Here is a 19,309-nt window from a genome sequence, read left to right on the forward strand (position 1 = left end):
GACAGGCCATTGCATATGTTATTTTATTCAATCCTCACAACAACTCTACAATGGGAGTGTTATCATCCCCATTTTACAGCTGAAGAAACTGAGGCTCGGAAAAGTAACATTATTTGCTGTGGATCACACACAGCTAGGAAAAGACAGAGCTGGGATTCAAATTCAGGTGGAGCCAACCCCAAAGCCCATATTCCTAACCTCTGCATCGAGGTGCCTTAAACGGGACAACCCAGAGGAACAAACCCCTTTCTCTCTAGGTATCTTTTGTACATTTTGTTTCCGCTGCAAGCCACTGAATACCTCTTCAGAAAGTGCCCCTCCTGGAGAGGTGCCTATTACTGTTTGGTGGAAAGTCACAGAGGGGCGACTGGGACAGGCGGTCCCCGTGTCCTCTCTGGCCAGCACTGACCTGGCAGGTGGCACTGCACTGGGGAGCATACAGGGCCCTCCATTCCGTTCTCCATCGATGGTTTTGTGCTCTCTTTCCAAGCCAGAGCTACACGGAAAGGATGGGAGGGAAGAGGAGGGAGCTTCTCCAGGCTTTTCTGCTGTTCAGAACTTGGAAAATAAGTCCAATAGGCTGCCGGGATGCAGGCTCTCCCACACCCCACGCCTATGCCCAACCCCCCCAGGCCATGCTCTGAGGCAGGGACGAAGGGACCTTCCCAAGCAGTTCAGCAGGCCTGCATTGTCACAGCATTCCCCAATCAGATGCGAAACCAACCCCTCCAGATTATCCAACTGTTACAATCTTATGCGTCATTTAAAGGGCTTCCCCATCAAAGGCCACGGAATGTCATCCATCAGAATTTCAGTGCTAATAGTAACGACAGATTAGCCCAATACAAATTGTCCATGTTGAATGGCTTGAGTTGAACTTTTAGAACTTTCATGTAGAGATACAGTAGCATCTGTAAATTCTCTGGCCATAGGAGGAAATGGCTATTGAATTTTCATTCAAAATATTATTAAAATACCTATCGAATTATCACTACAATTTAAAGTGTTAAAAAACAAAAACATGCTCTCTATTTCCCAAGTCTTCAGTAATATTCTTTTACTCTCAATGGCGATTTTAAAAGATGTTTATCCATAAAACAAAGGGTTCCTGATATTCAGAAGCATATACAAGGATCAAATGTCACCCCCTTTAATCCTTCTTACAAATGCTTTGGGTTTTTTAAGGACTTAAAATGTCATTCACATTTTTATTATTGAATTTTTTTTCTCACTGAAAATAGCCTTTGGTGTTTCTGATATCATCATAATTATAGTACGAGCTTTCAAGTGGAAACTCAGGATGGACGCAAACGTGCTTTTTCTTTTTCAGCCTCATCCTAAGTAAGAATATCTCTGAAATAACAGTTTGGATATATTAGTTATTCTTTGTAAATCACATCAAAATAAATTTAAAATATATACAGTATGTATAAAATAAATATATATTAAATCTTTTTTATATTTAAAGTTTTTTTTCTATAATCATCTCAGGTCCCATGCTTACCAGCCGTACTTTGGGGTATACTGATTAGTGGGAAGAGTTTGAGATTTGGAGTGAAAAGCCATAGATTCTGGTCCTATCCTACTCATAGTTCCTTTAAAAACATTAACTAATACTGAACCGTAGTTTTTGCACCTATAAATCAGATTGTTGGATCTCCGACCACCTCTGGACAGAGGAAAATTACCCAGAGTAAAGGAAAGGAAACAGGTGGTTCAGCTTCCTCCCCTTGGGGTCCAGGAGGGAGCAAGTCTCGGGTCCACCAGGGCATGCAGCAAGAACAGAGGGATTCCGTGGGTTCCAGCCCTGCTTCATCAAGTCGCAACTAAGTCTTATGTCCTTTGTCGTAAAGAAAGTCAAGCAGCTAACGAGTAGCGGAACCAATGTTTTAAAATGTCTCTCTTCCAGATTGCTTTAAAGAGGTTAAATTAGGCTCCCTTTCCTCAGGCCCTAGAGAAAGCCCTTCATCCATAGAAAGACCCATCATCTCATGCTGTGGTCCTTCATTCTGCTTCATCTATCGAGTCCTTGGTGACCAGAGGCAAGGCAGACTCTTGCAGAACACAGAAAGCCCACCCCACTCACAGGTCCCGATGTGCTGCGCCCAGTACCCCCTCCCTCCGCCCCTCTCTTGACCTTCATTTGGCATCCCTGACCTTCTCAAGCTGACTTTAAAAGTGCCTGTTCCTTGAAGCCCTTGCCTGGCCAAACCACCCCTGTTTGATGACTCCTCTCTGTGGCTGCTCAGTCCTTAAGCACCATGAATGTGACAGACTTGCACTTTAACTACATCATCTGCATGAGTTAACCTGACCCCAACCCAATATCACATTTGTTGAGGTCAGTCACTGTGTCCTACTGGAGGCCCAGCAGGGGTTGGCCAACTGACCAGTGAGTATTACCAGACCAGGGAAAGATCAAGTGTGCAGAAAGACGCCTGCAGATGAAGGAGAGGAGAGACAAAGACAGACTCCATCTTCCCATATCATTCTCCCCCACCCCCACCCCAGTCACCGAGCTCAGGCCCCACAAAAGAGCCGAACTCCACTCCGAACCGTGTTTTGGGTGCTAGGTTCTAAGGATTCAGAGAGAGAGGAGACAGGCTCCTGTCCTCAAGCGCCTCACAGCAGAGTAAGAAGATAGCAGTGTAAACAAGTAATTGCAATAGAGTGTGACAAGCGCTCTAACAGGAGGCCGTATAAGGGAATGAAGAGGAGATTAGCCTTACCAGGGAAGTCTAGAAATGCTTCACAGACATGACATCTTCTGATGTCTTGAAGCATGTGGAGCAGTTTGCCAGACAAACAGGGAAAGGGCCTTCAGAGCAGAGAACAGAGCATGTGAGAGGTGCAGAGGTGTGTGTGTGTGTTGGTGGACTGGCAGGAGACAAGGCTGAGGGCAGAAGCAGGGCTGGTCTGATCTTGGGGAGCCTTGGGATTCCTGCTAAGGAGATTGCACTTGATTCTGTAAGTCCAAAGGGAGCCCAAACAGGGTTTACACAAATGGATGATCCTATCTGATGTTTCAGAAAAATAACCTCATGATCCCAATTAGGAAGGTGTAACCCTCCAGTAAGTGTCCCAGCTTTCTCAGTGAGACCTCTGCTAGGCAGCCTAGGAGCCAGGAGTCTCCCCACTGAACCTTGGGGACCAAAGCAACCAAATTTACATCCTTAAAAAGAACTTCATAACCAAATTGTGAGGGGACCAAGGCCATACCAGGGTCTGTTCAAGGACTCTCCAAGTGTGATAGGTTGAAAAATGGGAAAGAAAGAAGAATGAAACAGTGCCCATCACAGCATCTCTGTGAGAGCATCATCTTGCCCCATTTCAAGTGTCAAGGAGCACTTGACTTTGTAAGGAAGAGCTCTATCACAGGTGATGGCTGGGCCTGAGAGATTTCAGTAAGTAGAGGGCACAACCAAGATCTTGAGGAGAAATTTCATAATGGCCAACGCTGACTGAAAGTTTTAGGAATTTACTGGGAACTGCTATGAAGTAAATAATTAATTCATTGGGCATAAGACTTAGCATCATAGCAAAAAAGAGTGTCACCGTGAAAAAGCAGGACTGTATCAGCTGTACTCAAATATTATCATGAATTCCAGTAGAGCAGCACCGCCATTGGAATGTGCCAGAGAACTCCCGGAATGCCCAAAGAAGTTATTTGAAAATAAAGTGAGTAGGGAAAGAATTAGATCAATTTGTGGTTTCTAGGAAATTATTCTTTTAGTACTCTAGAGCAAAAAATTCTCAAGTACTAAGTGCCAGAAATGCAAAATATATGAGTATTTCCTATAGATATGTTTACTATTGTCACCATCACCACCATCATCATCAATACTTTTGCCATCAAATTGTAAGTCAGATTCTCCCCCATGAAGAGCTCCAGGGTCTGCTAAAGTTCATGTTAATTCAATGCCTATCTTACCACGGGGCAATGACCAAAGTGTTAGAAAAACTACAGCCCAATAGGAATTATTTTCCCTCCTATGAAGATAACACCTAGGCTAAGGTGATATCACCCTTCACTTCCAGGGGTCTGAAACCATTGATATGTGTAAAGTAAGATGTGCCAAAGTGACTGACATGTGATTTATCACAACAAATAACTCAATAGGTAATTGTTGAACACAAGCCCCTTGTGCATGGAGCTCCCTGACAACTCTAGCGGGAAACACATGACATGCTCTAGGTGCACAATTTTCTATCTAATGAACACTGGAAAGATGATCTCAATTGGTTAGAAGGGCAGCCATTTCAGACCCTCAGATCTCTCACTGCTCATCACACTGACTTTTCCTCTAATTCTTGTTGCATTTTATGGCACCTGCTGCTTTTCTTCCCTGTTTCCTCCAGCAAACTGTAAGCTCCTTGAGGGCAGAGATAGAGTCGTACCCATGCCAAAGCCGGCCTAACCATTTCTACCCAGGAGAGCTAAAAATACAGAGCTTCTCAAACTTGAACGTGCATTAGAATCGTCAGAGGATTCCTGGCCAGCCCCCAGGCCTTCTGCATCAAACCACACAGGACCAAGCCCAAGAATCGGCATTTTCACAAGCTCCACCCTCCCCCCGCCCTCTTCCTCAGATGACTCCGATTCAGGTGGCAAGGAACCCACTCCGAGAACACTTTTCAATCAATAAGCCTAAGGTCTAAGCAGGAGCACACGTTTTGGACCAGATAGAGCCAGATTTTATCCCATTCTATAGTTACGAGCTGCAGGGAGAACTTGTACAAGTTTCTTAAGCTCTTCGTGCCTCAGTTTCCTCAGTTATAAAATAGGGATGGATACAAAGTCATAGAAAGCAGGATGGTGGTCACCTGGGGCAGGGAGAGAGCGATGGGGAGCAGTTGTTTAATGGGTACTGAGTTTCACTTTTGCGAGATGAAAAAGTCCGGGAGATCTGTTGCACAGCAACGTGAATATACTCACACTACTGAACTGTACACTGAAAAATGGTAGAGATGGGGATTTTTATGTTGTGTGCTTTTACCACGATGAAAAAGAAAAAGAAAAAAATTCCTAGTGGGGATGGGTAATAGTATCCCCCTCAGAGTGTTGGCGGTGAGCATCACATGAATAAAGCATGTCAGGTCCCAGGCACAGGCCCTGGGCTACAACCGCTCAAAAAATTAAAGCTATTATTATTGTTGTAGCCATGGCTGTTACGGTTCTTAACCATGAATGAGTTAGCATTTAAAGGCATTTTAAACCAAATTATAGTCTGAATCTTCAAGCTGATGGAAGTTCCCTTTACTTTTTGAAACGGCATGCCAATTTCTCAGGAACACACTGGGCTGTGAAACTGAAACTTATCTATAATCATTCATTAAGGAATGTTTCCAGCCTTCTCCGCAAATCCAAGTAGCTTTTGACAAACTGCATTTTTCCAAATCCTGACCAACAGACCATTCACATTTCACATGTTGATCCATATGCTAAAAAACCAACCATTTTATAGGTTGATATTGAGAGCAGGAGAATATTCATATTAGGCAGTCTGATTCTGAACACTAAAATCCTCAGTTTGCAGAGATGAAGGAAGCAAAGAGCAAAAATGTGGAATGTCGTTTTCCAGCTTAAGCTTAATAAAGGAAGTCAAGCACAATCTGCCACCACAGAAGAAAGAAATGATCTCCCTGTCTTAAAAAACTACATGAAATATTTTGCATCTTTGATGTGCATGTGGAACCCAAAGCAGATTCGAGGAACATGGCATAGACCCAACGCCGTCATGTTGATTCTCTGTGCATCATTTTGATTTCATGTGCATCTATGCTAATTTCCTCTCCCCAGCCTATTATTTAGGCCCTGGCAGGACAGATGTGCTGTTTTACAGGGCCATAATCCACTTGGTGGGTGGATAACCAGGAGGCCTTTGGTCTTCATCATTTACTCCAATAAGAAAACTAGACTATTGCCTTGTAAAACAGCATGAGTCGCACGCCCTGGTTTCACGTGTCATGCTAACCCACGGAACATCCTTGGAACTTCTAACCAAATTCATAAAATTCATCATGGTCACAAAGATGACCAAAATTAGCTCTAGGCTGAATGAAATTAGGCAAAGGCCAATCTAGGAGTATAAATAGTAAAAATGAGAGGGTTGGAAAATAACTTACGGTACAGGATTTTAGGCCACACAGGTGTTCATATGAATCAGATTTATCATTCTAAGGCTGAGAAGGTTAGGCATTACTGGTGAAAATTCTAATCCTAGAGGCTTTTAAATCTCTTGATTGAAAAATAAATTCCAAAGTCATTGCTAAGGATTCCCTGCCAATTTTTTTTAACCTCCATCCCATGGATAACTCTTACGTTATTGTGGGAGATAAGGATTTCCAGAGAGCCCAGGAGATCCGTCCCAGAAGACCTGAATAATGACAACATTGACTGTTGAGAAGTGGCACTTGTGAAATACAGATATGGATGGCAATATATGCAAATGAACCATCAGCTATGATTATGATTGCTCCAATTCACCTCTAGGTCTCAAAAGACCACCTGCTCCCCACTCACACCAACATCTTGCCAACAGGTAAAAAGAAGGAGAATTAAGATGAAGAGCGATGATTGTAAACAGCAAAAAGAAGTGATTAAAAGAACATAAATAAGCAGACATTAACTTCAGATTCTGGGCATGCTGCCTTCTATCCTCTTCATTTTTCTTTTTCTGATGCAATAAAGTACCTGTTACCTTAATGTGGGGGTCTGTGATGAAGCCTTGAAGTTCTGAGGCCCAAGCATTAGCCTCAGCTCTAACTTTTCCTAATCACATAACCTTGGACTATAACTCACTACTCTGAGCCTCAGTTTCCTCATCTAGAACAGAACCTAGATCACATGACACATTCAGTAAGTATTTGCAGAAGGTTAAAAAAAAAGAAATCTGTAAAATGGGGATAAACCAGAAGATCTCAGTGATTCTTCCTAGTCTTGCCATTCAACAGACTTATGATTCCCTTGTTGCAAACGTGCGTCCCTTGTCCTTCTAATCCTCTTCTGCAAGTGTATGCCAACAGAGGAGTGTCTTTTCACTCACTACAATCCTAGCATACATTTTCTTATCAAATGATAATGTTACCCCTCAATTACGTTACAGCAAGAAGGAAGCATTTTGCCATAAACTTGATCATACAATTATTTTTTTAAACAATAATCAGTTGCCAGAGTGTGTGACTATTTTTAAAGTTCTATGCAATATTTCAAAAACTGCATATAAGGAAGTATTTACATTTTCCTTCCAGTGTTTTCTGCTTGATTTCAAGAGTTAAATGAACAGTTTCCAGTACTTGTCTCTGATGTTTCTCCTCTCCATTAAAATGCTGAAGGTTTTTTTTTCCCTCTTTAGGAGGAAAAAAGAAATCTTTCCCCTGTAATTTACTTTGGCTTTCTCAAAAGTTGGGTAGGAAGTCAGTATAATTCAGGTGGAATCTAAAATGTTCTTGTTGTACAAGTGTGCGCAGAAAGGAAGCCTATAATTTCCGAGCATTCTCTCAGGAAGTTTATATTCTCTGTTTTCCAGGGAGCCTTTACTTTCCAAGGGAGCATGATCGACATGCCATTACTGAAGCAAGCCCAGAACATTGTTACGCTTGCCACATCCATCAAGGAAAAATCATCTGTTAAATGAAGCTCTCATCAGGTGGGCTGAGCATATACAGTGGGCTTCTTAAAGACAAACCATAATACTCAAGGCAACTTGTTAGTATGCCAGATTGGAAGCTCTCTCCATTTACAGTTCATGTTAACCACAATTTTTTTTTCGTTATCTCACGGCCAGTCATTCCTCTAAAAATGAACTTTCTTCTTTTTGGTTCCAAGCTTATGATTTTTGTTGTTCATCCATGTGTTATAGATGTGGACTTAGGATTTCACAGGGAGATGAAGTAGTTGGGGAAGTTAGGTCTTTAATGAAACAGAACTTTCCTGAATACGTATACTCCCTTCACCCTTCTCACATTAGTAAATGTCTCCCACATTGTTCACTTGTTTGGTCGACACCATAAATTATTTTAAGAAAGGCCAGGCTTTTAAAAAATAATAACTAGGGCCATCCTGGTGGCGTAGTAGTTAAGTTTGCCTGCTCCACTTCAGCAGCCTGGGGTTCGCAGGTTTGGATCCTGGGTGCAGACCTACACCCCACTCATCAAGCCATGCTGTGGTGGCATCCCACATACAAAATAGAGGAAGACTGGAACAGATGTTAACTCAGCAACGATCTTCCTCAAGCAAAAAAAGGAAGATTGGCAACAGATGTTAGTTCAGGGCCAGTCTTCTTCACCAAAAAGAAAATAATAATAATAATAACAACAACTAAATGAGTGAGGTCATGTTTATTTCACTAGTAATCTGATAAAATAACAGAGATGGCATAGAGAAAGCTGATTCTGTCACATTGACTTATAAAGATATCTTCTAAAAATAAATCTTCAGAACTGATTGCTATTAACATCCACCCTCCAAAATGAAACCCCCATATCCTTGAACTGCTAGGTGACGACTACAAAAGCCCTCATCCTGGGTGAACACTTTGGGTCAACAGTGACCAGCAATTAAAAAATAAATGTGCAGAAACACAAGACCATCCATTCTGGCCCTTTATTTCCTCGTTTAATGTTTGCCATTGAGGCCATTTCCCCCCTGTAAATGTATGGCTGGGACAGGGCCCCCTCAGCAATAAACTTGTAGCCTCTAAGAAGACACAATGCGGCAGAGCTGGTGCCTATGGTCCCCTGTGAGATTTGCATCACATTAGAGATGCTGCTACAGGTCATATGGGTGGTGTGGTTAACGGGCTTAGTAAAGCTGTGTTGAAGAGGTTAACCCAGCTTGTAGTAAGGGTAAATAAACATAACAACCAGCCATTCTTCCCCTATTCAGCATGTGCTCTTATACTGAAGGCTAAAGGGTATTGAAGCTGCGAAGGATCAACTTGTGTTTGCCAGAGGACGCCAATGAAATTTGAAACACCAACAATCAGAGATTTTGTTTCTGCTCCTCATTAAATCATGAGCTTTTGTGTTGAGACTCTGGATGACTGTTCTTTAAGAAATTAACAGAATGGGAAGTTTTAAACTCTACACCAACCTTTTCATGACCTACACAGCAGCAAGGCTGCTACTCTTAGACAAACACCGCAGGGAAGGCTGTTCTGTTTATTTAAATTTGTAAATAGAAAACAGTTGTTTTTTATTTTCGTTTTTCACCTCCTCCTATGCCCTTTTTGTTTATTTCCTCCGTGGCCTCTACCTTGTGCCTCATCCAGGAGTCTACTTTCCCCTGCCTCTTCCAGTTCCTACAGGAAGCATGAGCGGGGAGTAGAGCTGAAGGCTAAAATACAAGGAAAGCCACCATGGAACCAAAGCAAAATGGGCGAGGTCCTCATGCAACAACCACCCACTCAGAGCACGGTGGCAGGGGGTCAGCCAGTTCCTACCGGCGTGCCAAAGGAACCAGATCCAGGCAGGACAGTTCTGGGAACACATTCTTGGGACACCAACTAATATTCCCAAACATGGGCTCCGAGAAGACAGCTCTTGAACTGAGATGGGATGTGCCAGGCTGGGGCTCTGGCCTGCTTTAGGCAGCGCATCTCCCCTCCTCTGTGCACCAGCCTCACCCGGAGGGGCTGGCGGAAGGAGGAAGATGGCATCTCAGCCAACTTGGGAAATGACTGGCCTCCAGCCAAACTGGGCTTCAGGACTGCGGACAGGGGCAGTGGGGGGCAGTTACAGGAGAAGCAGTCCCCCCTCTTCCCCACGGTGGCAGTTGTGCCTCCCTAGGCTGGTAGTCAGGTGTGCACTAGGATAATCCAGGACCACAGCTGTCCACACAGTCGGACCCCTCTGCTCAGAACTCAGAGACAGGAGGACTGCTCAGAAGGCAGAAGGTAAAAGGAGGCCTCCTCTCATTCTGACCTGTCATATACACATCCCACCTCAGGTGTTAGAAGTGTAGACTGGACCTGTCTTAAACAAAAGAAGAAAATAAAAGCCTGTATCCTTCACTGCAGGCAGCCCCCACTTCAACCTGACTGCCCATCCCATCCTCTGTGTCCCTCAAGATAACCCCCCTAGGCCTTGACAGGGTGAAAGGGCAGACGTGCTAGTCTCCACCCCCTAACACAGGCAACCCCCAAACCCTACCAGTGGACCTCCTCAAACCAGAGGCTCACTGAGGGCCAAGCCCTCCCTCGGAGGGGACCTCACATGCCAGGGTGAAGGCACTTGGACCTCGGGGAAAGCAGTGCTGTCTCTCAGCAAGGGCTCTGGGTGGTGCTGAGAGCCTGGGCCTGGCTGGATCTCCCTGCCACTAGCACCAACAGGCCCCCAGGTTCCTCGGTCCCAGACCATGCTGACCTGATCAACATGCCCTTTATCTCAAAATGCACTTTGTTTAAACAAGACCACCTTGTTGAAGTCTCTCCAAGCGTCAGATTTATCATCTTCCTCATAGCCTCGTGGTCCCAATCATGGTAGGATCATGAGACTGGCACCCACTCAAGCCCGAAGGCTGCACCCCGCTGCCACTCTCTGACAGACACCCTGACGAGGGCCCCAGAAAAGGGTTCAGTCATGGTCAGAGACCTGTTGTGCCTCATTCCTTGAAGAATGAAACTCCAGGACCAGGAGATGCTGGGAGACAAGGGATATCTCCACTGTTTTCCCCACCCGCATCTCTTTGGGGTGATGGGTGGGCGAAGGTCTCACAGGGAGAAAGGGAGGAGGCAGGGCTGGGTGAGCTGATCCCCCTTGGCATGATGGGAATGCCCAACATGGGGAATTCCTCCGAGCCAGGAATGCACTGACTATAAGAAGAGAACCTTCCAGTAATCTGATTAATTAAAAAACATACCTGTTTATGTTTTGTGTAGCTTATCCCAAGACGTTTTGCCATATTGCTCCCCTGTTATTAATTCTTGGGGGCTAAATTATGGGTAACACTATTAAAACATTATCAGAACTAATGAGAAACAATTACTTAGAAAATGAGCCAGGACAAGATTGAGTTGAGAACATCCGTGGTGATCACTGTAGATTAGTTTAATAAATCATCAGGTGCAAGGCAAGACCGACTGCATGTATGCAAAGCCGTGTCCCGGGAAAATGAAATCGAGATTTTTTTTTTGCATAATTTTTTCATTAATCTCAATAGGACCCGTGTGGTGTAGATTGTTTTATTCCCCTCATACCTTGCCTGAGGGGGGGGGGGTGCCCAATAATGTCTTCATTGTTTTACTGAGGTCTTAATGACAATCTGTGACAACCTCATTTTAATGTATAGAGGATTATATCAATACAATCACGTTTTATTGAAATGGCGAGGGACTCCAGTGGAGGCGGGCACCGTCCCGGAGCACAAGTTGGGAGGCTCCGGGGCAGCTGGGAGCGGTTCCCTTCAGATTTCCAAGGGCTGAACCGCTGGCTGCCCTTCTCATCTCCTCCAGGGACCGGCGGGGGAAAGTGTCTTCAAGATCGAAGACTTCACCGCCTCCGATTTGAATTTGAAAGTAACTCGTTGCCTGGCATGTTTTGCTGGGTAAATGGAACAGACCATGTCGTCTTTATTCCTCCTCTAAAATATACATGTTGTTATCATCAACACCTTAGCCCCTAATAGTTTTGCTGGATTTCGGGAAACTGACCTTCATTGGGGATGTTGAATTTTTCTAACGGTGTCTCAAGAAGAGAAAAAAGAATACGTGCTTTTTTTTATTTGACGGACATTCTGCTTTTATGGTTTCCGTTTATCTTGGAAAGCTAAATGTCGTCGGGTTTTCATTTTTATTTTTACCGCCAGTACTTGGAAGGCAACTGACGGTACAAAACAGGCTATAGATTACCAGCAGGACCCTGTGCATATGAATGCCGGCGAGGGTCCCCGAACCGGTGTGTGGCCGCAGAGCTTGTGCCCCGGGCTCGGGGACACGGTCTTCGCGGCCCAGAGACCCTCCCCCCGCGAGGTTGTCACGTTGCAACTTAGAAGAAAGTCATCAGCAGACTTCCACATCTAAATGTTAAAATCTTAGTCTTTCTTTCTGCGCCTTCTTTTAAACTCGGGCGGGGCTGGGGGACTAAGGGAGCGAAGGAAACGGAAAATAAGTTACTTTCAAATACCTAACTTAGTCCCCGAAAGCTGCGCGGGGGACCGGCAGCTTTTTGCTGTTCTGTGACAGCGATTTCTGTCGTTGTTGTTGTTAGTTCGTTTACCTTCCAGCAATTATTTGGCAGCGTATTTCCTTCCGAATCGACAAGAATTGCCAACGGCAGAAAGCAAGCGATGCGTCGGAAGGAAGCGCGAGGGTGGCGAGGGCCCTTCGGCTGCGGGGTCCGGCGCCAGCGCACCCGGTGCCAGCGGCGCGGCCGGCGCTGCGGGATTTGTTCTGTGCATTTTTTACAAAACCTTCGGGGAGCTGTTTGTCGCTCGCGCCCTTCCTTTATTTTAAATTTTGTTTTATTTTCAGTAGTAAGGGACCGGCTCGGTTTTACTGCTGCCTTCTTCCGACGGGAAGGGCCCGGCGAGCCCAGAGATGCGCCCCGTCGGAGGGCCATGTGACCGCGGGGCCGGGACGCGCCGAGCCGCCTGCCCCGCCGCCCGGATTCCCGCGGCCTGAGGTCTGCGGGCCCGGCGCGGGGCGCACGGACGCGGAGCCGCAGCGGGAGCCCGGGCCGCGGCGCTCCCTCGGGGCGCACGGCCGTCGGGGCGGCGGGCGGGGCCGGGGAGCCCAGTGGGCCGGGACCGCGGGGCCCCGCTCGCCCGCCCGCCGCGGGCCGCCCGGAGCCGGCGAGCCTGTCGCGCAGCCCCGCTGTAATGGTGGCAGATCAAAGGCTGCCCCGTGTCCCCGCGGAGCCCGGGACAATCCCGCGCCTTTGTGCGCTGTTGCTAGGAGCCGGAGAAACTAAGAGAAAGTGTCAGGAGCATGTTAATCAGACTCGTTACAGTGTAACAATAAGTCTCTCTCGGGTCTCCCAGGCCCCAGCACCCCTGGCGCACCGCGCACAGACCCGACACCTGCGCGGGGCCTCGCGCCCGCCCTGGGGACCCGCCGGCCCTGTGCCCCTCCAGCCCGAAGCCGGCGTCTGGGCCAGGCGCAAGGACGAGCCCCCAGGGGCCCCGCAAGCGCCAGGCGCGCTCCCCGGGTCCCGCTGTCCTTGACGGAGCCCCGCGCCCTTAGGCCGTCCGGCTCCAAGCCGCGTCCATGGCCGGGGGCCCTGCAGAGGGAGCATCCGGGTCCCCTTGCTTTTCAGTAGTTGAGGTGAACTGCCCACGTTATTCAAACACGGTCTTACACTCGAGAGAAAAACGAACACTCCATTTCAGATAGCTTTTCGGTTGAGAGTTTCTTAAAAGACTCTAAAATCAACTTCGCCTATTGCCCTCTCAAATCCGTAGAGGATACTCTAAGTGATTATCCTGGGCTTCAGAAAAAACAACAAAAAACTTTGCTACAGTAAAGATTTCTCTGAACTTTTTCAAGAGAATCACTTCATTCGTTTATTCATTCAACAAACATCGGTTGAGCCTAGCTGGGTGCCAGACAGCTAGTCTGAAAGTCGTAGGACTGGTTTCGGCTGGACTTTTCTTTTAAAATTAAAATGCCCTTGTGTGAAGTCAAAGGAGGAGCAAAGGGGTAAAATAATGTCAAATGGCAAAACAAAAAGAAGTGCCATTGGCTACAGTTGTGCTAATAACCAGAGAGGTGCACATTAAGAATTTAAAACGTTTGAAAAACTACACACCATGTGCTTTGAGAACCAGCCACTTTTTTCACCTATTTCATCTCCTTCTCCCCTCTTCTTTTGGTCCCTAGGAGCTCGCCAGAGACCCACCTGGGGTTGGAGGAGCGAAGTCAGCTCTTCTGAGTGCTTGTAAACAGCCTATCAGACTTCTAAGGGAACAAACACACGGGGGCCTGGCCCCATTCTCCCTTGGCCATACACCGGGAACCGGAAAGCTGTGCTCAGGTTTAGGGCAGAATTTGGCCAAGTTGAGGTGCTTTTCTCCAATATCAGCTCTGGTTCAGGAATCAACCCATTCAGGAAGGGCAGAGGGGACCAAATTTCCAGAGAGTTAGGGTTGAACCCTAAATCAACGACAAAGCTTTCCAGGAAGAGTGGGAAACCCGCTCTCCATCACCTGTGCTGCCGCCGGCCGGAAGGGGGTCTGTAAGGATGGCAGACTTCTCCACTGTTCAAAATCCCTTTCTCTCTCACACTGTGTGTGCAACATGCAAACACACAGAAAACTGGACATGTCCCAGAGATTAGTCTAAGCCCTGTAGGGAACTTTCGAGATTCTCTTCATTCCATAAATAAGAGAGTTGATATACTGATGGAGTCGATGGAGTCATCCTACGAGAAACAAGGAAGACCAAACACTGACTATATCATGATGTTAAAATATCTAGCTAAGGGGAGAAATTCAGTGAAAAGAAACTGAACTCTTGGGTCTGCTTAATGCCACATAGCTAGTTGGGCTGGGTTTTATTTTGTTTTAAACAGTGATTCAAATTGCCTTAGTTATTCAGACAGTAAAAGAATGGAGAGAAAAGGAACATTCCATTTCAGATAGCTTTGTGGTGGAGAGGGTCTTCAGAAGACTATATACTCTAGGCATCTGGCTTAATTTTTTTTTAATGGGCTCTTTTGAGTTCCACAGAAGGAAGAAAATAAAAACAAACGTGAACTTCTGGCTTAGATTCTCTGGAAAACTGTGTTAATAACACGAACTCCCAAATGAGGAGAAGAGCACATCCATTTCCTCCACCGGGCTTCCAGGGACGGCAATTACGCAGCAGCTTCCAGGGGAGCCTCATGACGCTTCTCCCAGGCTGCCAGGAGTGAGTCCATCGGCCGGAGCCCCACCGGCATTTCCACACCAGTGACCCATCGCCTCTCTCAAGGGGGCCTGGCCACCGTGCAGCCAGACCGTGCCTGGCTGCAGTGCCCGGCACTCCTTTGCACAAGCTGTGACCCCTCCCTCTGCATCAAACCCAACAAACTCCTAATCATTCTTCAAGACGCAACTTGAAAGCCACTTCTGCCAGGTCTCCCCAGAGACGGCTTGCTGGCCCTCCCCCAGCCCTTCCGTTGCATTGGATCAGATTTCTGTTGTAGGACTTCTTATGTGTGTGTGTCCCCAAAAGAGTGTGGATGCCCTGAATACTGGACATTGCCATGCGTGTCTGGATCCCTCCCTGCTCATCCCTCACTCCCAGCAAGAGCTTGCTAAATGTGCGTTCATTAGAATTAGGAACTAGTCTTCCCCACATCAGACACTTAGGTTCTGATCCTGGATTTGAGATTAATGAGTTACGTTACATTCAGACAAGTCATTTATTCTCTCTGAGCATCAGTTTCTCCAACTGTAAGAATCATAAGACCTAAGTCAAAGAGTTGCTACAAGGATGCGGTGGGCACACAGATCAGATGTGCCACCCAAATCCCCCTTGGAGAATGCCCCCACTTGCCTGTCTGGGGTGGTGCGGTGAGCAGACAGCCTCCAGCTGTCAGCTCCTCCTTCCGCATCCTCAGCTGCAGACAACCACCGTGCCCAAGACCGCACCTTCCCTCTGCAGCCTGCATGCCGGGGAATTTTATGTTACATATATTTTACCACAATTTTTAAAAATAATCTTTCAAAAAAGAATGAATATCAAATAATCACAAATAAAAACTAACAAATACAGTACTATTTAAAAGCACCTAGCATCATGCTTGGTGAAGAGCAGGCATTCAGTAACAGCCAAATGATTTTCATCCAGGTGCTCACCGCTCCGCAGTCCGGGAGGGGACTCCCACTGCGGCGAAACTGGCTGGAAGGTGAGTTTCTATGAGGCGAACCCCATTTTCTTATTGACTTCTATTGGTAGGCGCAGGATATGTTCTCACAGGGAAACATCGGCGAGGCCAATCCCTGGACGCGCAGGGTGTGGCAGCCACTCCAACGGCCACGTGCATCCCAGGAGAGCTCTGTGGCTCTGCTGTTGTTTGGAATCTCATAGTCCCATACTTCGACTATGGAAATTTCTCTCAATATGGAGCTGTTCAGACTACAAACTCATGTTATTTTGTCCAACCCCCTGATTTTGTAGATAAAGACGCTGAAGCTCTGGAGGATTATGCAGTACCGATTCCTGGCTGAAGGGGGCTCCATTCACATAGAAAAAATACAACATTAACGTGCCTCCTAGACTTGCGCAAATATTGGCCCTTTACGCGGACTTGCTCAAGGTCACACAGCTGGCAATACTAAGACTACACTAAAGCCTCAAACCACTAAACCACACAGCTTCATATCCAAGAACTCCTGAGATTTATGGCTTTACATTAAGTTCCCTACTAAGGAAGCTCCAAATGAGTTTTTTGAAACAACCAGAAAATAGCTGAAACCTCTTTTTCCACAACTGCCTCCCTCAGAGAGAGTGCTTGATCCCGGCAAAGATATTCGAGCTCATCACAATTCAAACAACTAGTCATCAATCGCAGCCAGGAAGCGCCACCACCAGGCAAATACCACTTCGCAGTAGGTCTTCATTGGCCCCCAGACCCCATAGGCCCTGATTCCCTCCTAGGCTGAACAGTCCCTCATGCAGTTTGCAGAGTTGTCCACTGGGGACTGGTCTAAATGGCTGGGGAATGTCTTGGGTGTCTAAGAAAAGGAGGCCCACTGGAGGGATGAAGGAGCAGGATGTAGACATGTGAAACATGACATGAGTGGAGCCATATTAAAACAGAACCAGAGCAGCCAGTTGAGAGGAATTGCCTTGCATGTCTTATTTTTCAAACTTGACCAAACCACCAACATTCCAAGAAATCAGCAAGGACCAGAATATCCTGTTTGACAGGACTGAGGAAACGGGACTTTGCTGATGAACAAACTGCTAACCAATTAATGAAGTACAAGTCTAGCCTTTTGCCTGATGACGGAATCTCAGGCCAATCCAGGAAGTACAAACCCAGCCTCCTCTCATCTAGCACCAATGAACTCTTCCTTCCCAACCTCATCTTCCTCCCTTTTTCCCATAAAAACCCTGAGACCCTCTCCTGTAATCGGGATGCTACATGGGTTTCTGCCTGAATTTGTGCTCCCAAATTGCCATTCTTTGATCTCAAAATAAATGCCTCTCTAGGGGCCGGCCCGGTGGTGTAGTGGTTAAGTTTGCATGCTCTGCTTCAGCAGCCCAGGGTTCACGGGTTCAGATCCTGGACATGGACCTGCACACCGCTCATCAAGCCATGCTATGGTGGCATCCCACATACAAAATAGAGGAAGATTGGCACAGATGTTAGCTCAGCACCAATCTTCCTCACCAAATAAATGAATGAATGAATGAATGAATGCCTCTCTGCCTCTCATGTTGGCTATTTATTGTTAGGTTAAGAACCTCAAGGACAGAGGATGTAGTCAGCTGTGTTCGCTCTCTCAGCCTCCTCCTGCGGCCCCATCCTCCATGGCCTGCATCATTCTGTGTATCATCTTTCATTCTCTCTAGTCCCTCGGTTTACTGTCATTCTACTTCCACTTACCTTCTCCTTTTTCTTATAATTTTACCTTCCTTCCTCTCCTCGAAATTCCAAAAGCAAAGTTAACAAATGTAGAAAAGAAAACAACAAAATTAGGTAATTTTTTTTTCTAATTCTGTGCTCATGTTTTGGAAGTCAATCTAGTGTCTTAAGTTGTGAGCTGCTTGCAGGACACTCCATCGTCCTTCACTTACTGTGAACTTGGCACAGGAAGTTTATTAGCCCATTTTACTGCCGAGAGCCTGAGTGCAAAGGACAGCTAATACTGTACTTTGGGAATCAAGCAGAAATGTCAATGAGGCTGCTAATTATTCAGTAAATTAAATATTGCTGCCAAAGCTGCTCTTCCTAATGTCCTACATTTGATCATGCTGTCTTAATGCAAAGCCAACATTCAGATTCCACTTAAGCAATAAAGACGATGAGGATCTGGCAAATTGGTCATTGGTTCTTTATGTTTCAGTCGAAATTATTTGGGTATGCAGCTGAAGTTCACATGGGAGGCCAGAATGATGCTGATAAATAAGAAAGTTTAAGGACATAAAATTTGATTCCTAGCCTGTTGTTAACCTTATTCCTTTTTGGAGGGTCATTGCCACAAAGTAACAACAAATGATTATTTATCAAAACAGATATTATCATATTATGAAAAGCATTCCATTTTAGATCACTGAGGATGTGACCCCCAAAATTATGTTTTACAACTTTGCTTCATAAAAACCTTTTTAAAAACCGATCAGTCTTTGTGTCATCTAAGGAATTTTTAATTGTGAAATATATTTATGAGAATATTTAAGGTTAGCTTAGCTTCTAAATAAGTTGCAAATGAAGGGGTCACGAATTTGCATGCACTTCCCCTGAAAAGGAACACTTTTTAAAATGGTTTGTTCAAACGGCGCCATTGGCTTTTTTCCTTCCTTCTGAAAGAGCATATGTGTTAGATTAGTCCTCAGAAAAGAGAGCATGTTTTCATAGCCTCTGGTGCTGCGTTTATAAAAATCATGATGATTTTAGGACTGCACCTTCATTTTTTGAATTTTCAGAACTTGTCCCTTTTTACTCTTTTATTTTCTTTTAACAAAACAAAGACTGAAGAACCTCTTTAAGAAATTTTATACATTCCCACAGAGTCCCAGTTTGTTGACCTTCAGGCCACAGAGTAAAACCTTTCTTTTAAGTCAAGCATTCCCCATTGGGAAGCGCTCCAGCTTTTTCTTTTTATGAGGAATTTTAACCGCTGGACTTAATTTAATTATTGTATTTTGTACATACTCCCAGAAGCCCCAGGGCATGAGCTTTACTTTTCTCAAAACTTTCAAATAAATATCTTAAGAAATTGATGTTTCTGATGGTAATGTGACTTCTTTCCCTTGTATTTCTGAGCTAAATCCCAAACACAGATCTTTCTGTTTCCTGACTTATTCATGAAGAGGGGTCAACCTCAGCATCTTCTCGCTATAAATACTCTTCGTGAGTAGACACAGGATATAGTCATGTGAGGCCTTAGTGTGGGCACCTAGCTTTCATAACAAGAAAATAAAAACCATCTCCAGTTAACTACATTTTAAAACTTGATGGTTCTGGGGATACCGTCTTCAATAAGAAGGGTTCCTAGGTGGACATTGCCTTGAAATCAGTAATCTGCTGGCCCCATGGCTGCAGTCTGCCACCAACTGTCCTTATAGCTTCTGTGAGGTACGCCCTCCAACATCAGCTGCTCCTCGTGGATCCCAGCAGAGCGTCGTCAAACACACACATGCATGCACGCACTTACACA

At 45.6% G+C, this 19,309-nt stretch overlaps 1 protein-coding gene and 1 long non-coding RNA gene across 11 annotated transcripts in view; one reads left to right on the forward strand and one right to left on the reverse strand.

Moving 5' to 3' along the window:
• CLYBL (citramalyl-CoA lyase) overlaps nucleotides 1-17,965 on the forward strand; it is a 228,349-nt gene extending 210,384 nt beyond the window's left edge. For 5 of the 10 annotated variants that reach the window (XM_014839208.3, XM_014839201.3, XM_044779753.2 and 2 more), the window contains 2 exons: nucleotides 7,530-7,649; nucleotides 8,888-9,034. In XM_014839208.3, coding sequence (XP_014694694.1) covers nucleotides 7,530-7,637 — 108 coding nt within the window. In that variant the 3' untranslated portion in view covers nucleotides 7,638-7,649; nucleotides 8,888-9,034. Of the gene's footprint in view, nucleotides 1-7,529; nucleotides 7,650-8,887; nucleotides 9,035-13,817 lie in introns of those variants that run through there. The other 5 variants (XM_044779751.2, XM_044779755.2, XM_070520101.1 and 2 more) reach the window with 3 other exon arrangements.
• Nucleotides 1-19,309, reverse strand: part of LOC139046519 (uncharacterized) — a 78,227-nt gene that overhangs the window by 17,878 nt on the left and 41,040 nt on the right. The gene's annotated exons all lie outside the window — the stretch shown is intronic.

This window comes from Equus asinus, chromosome 11 (genome assembly GCF_041296235.1).
Source record: "Equus asinus isolate D_3611 breed Donkey chromosome 11, EquAss-T2T_v2, whole genome shotgun sequence".
Lineage (NCBI taxonomy): Eukaryota > Metazoa > Chordata > Mammalia > Perissodactyla > Equidae > Equus > Equus asinus.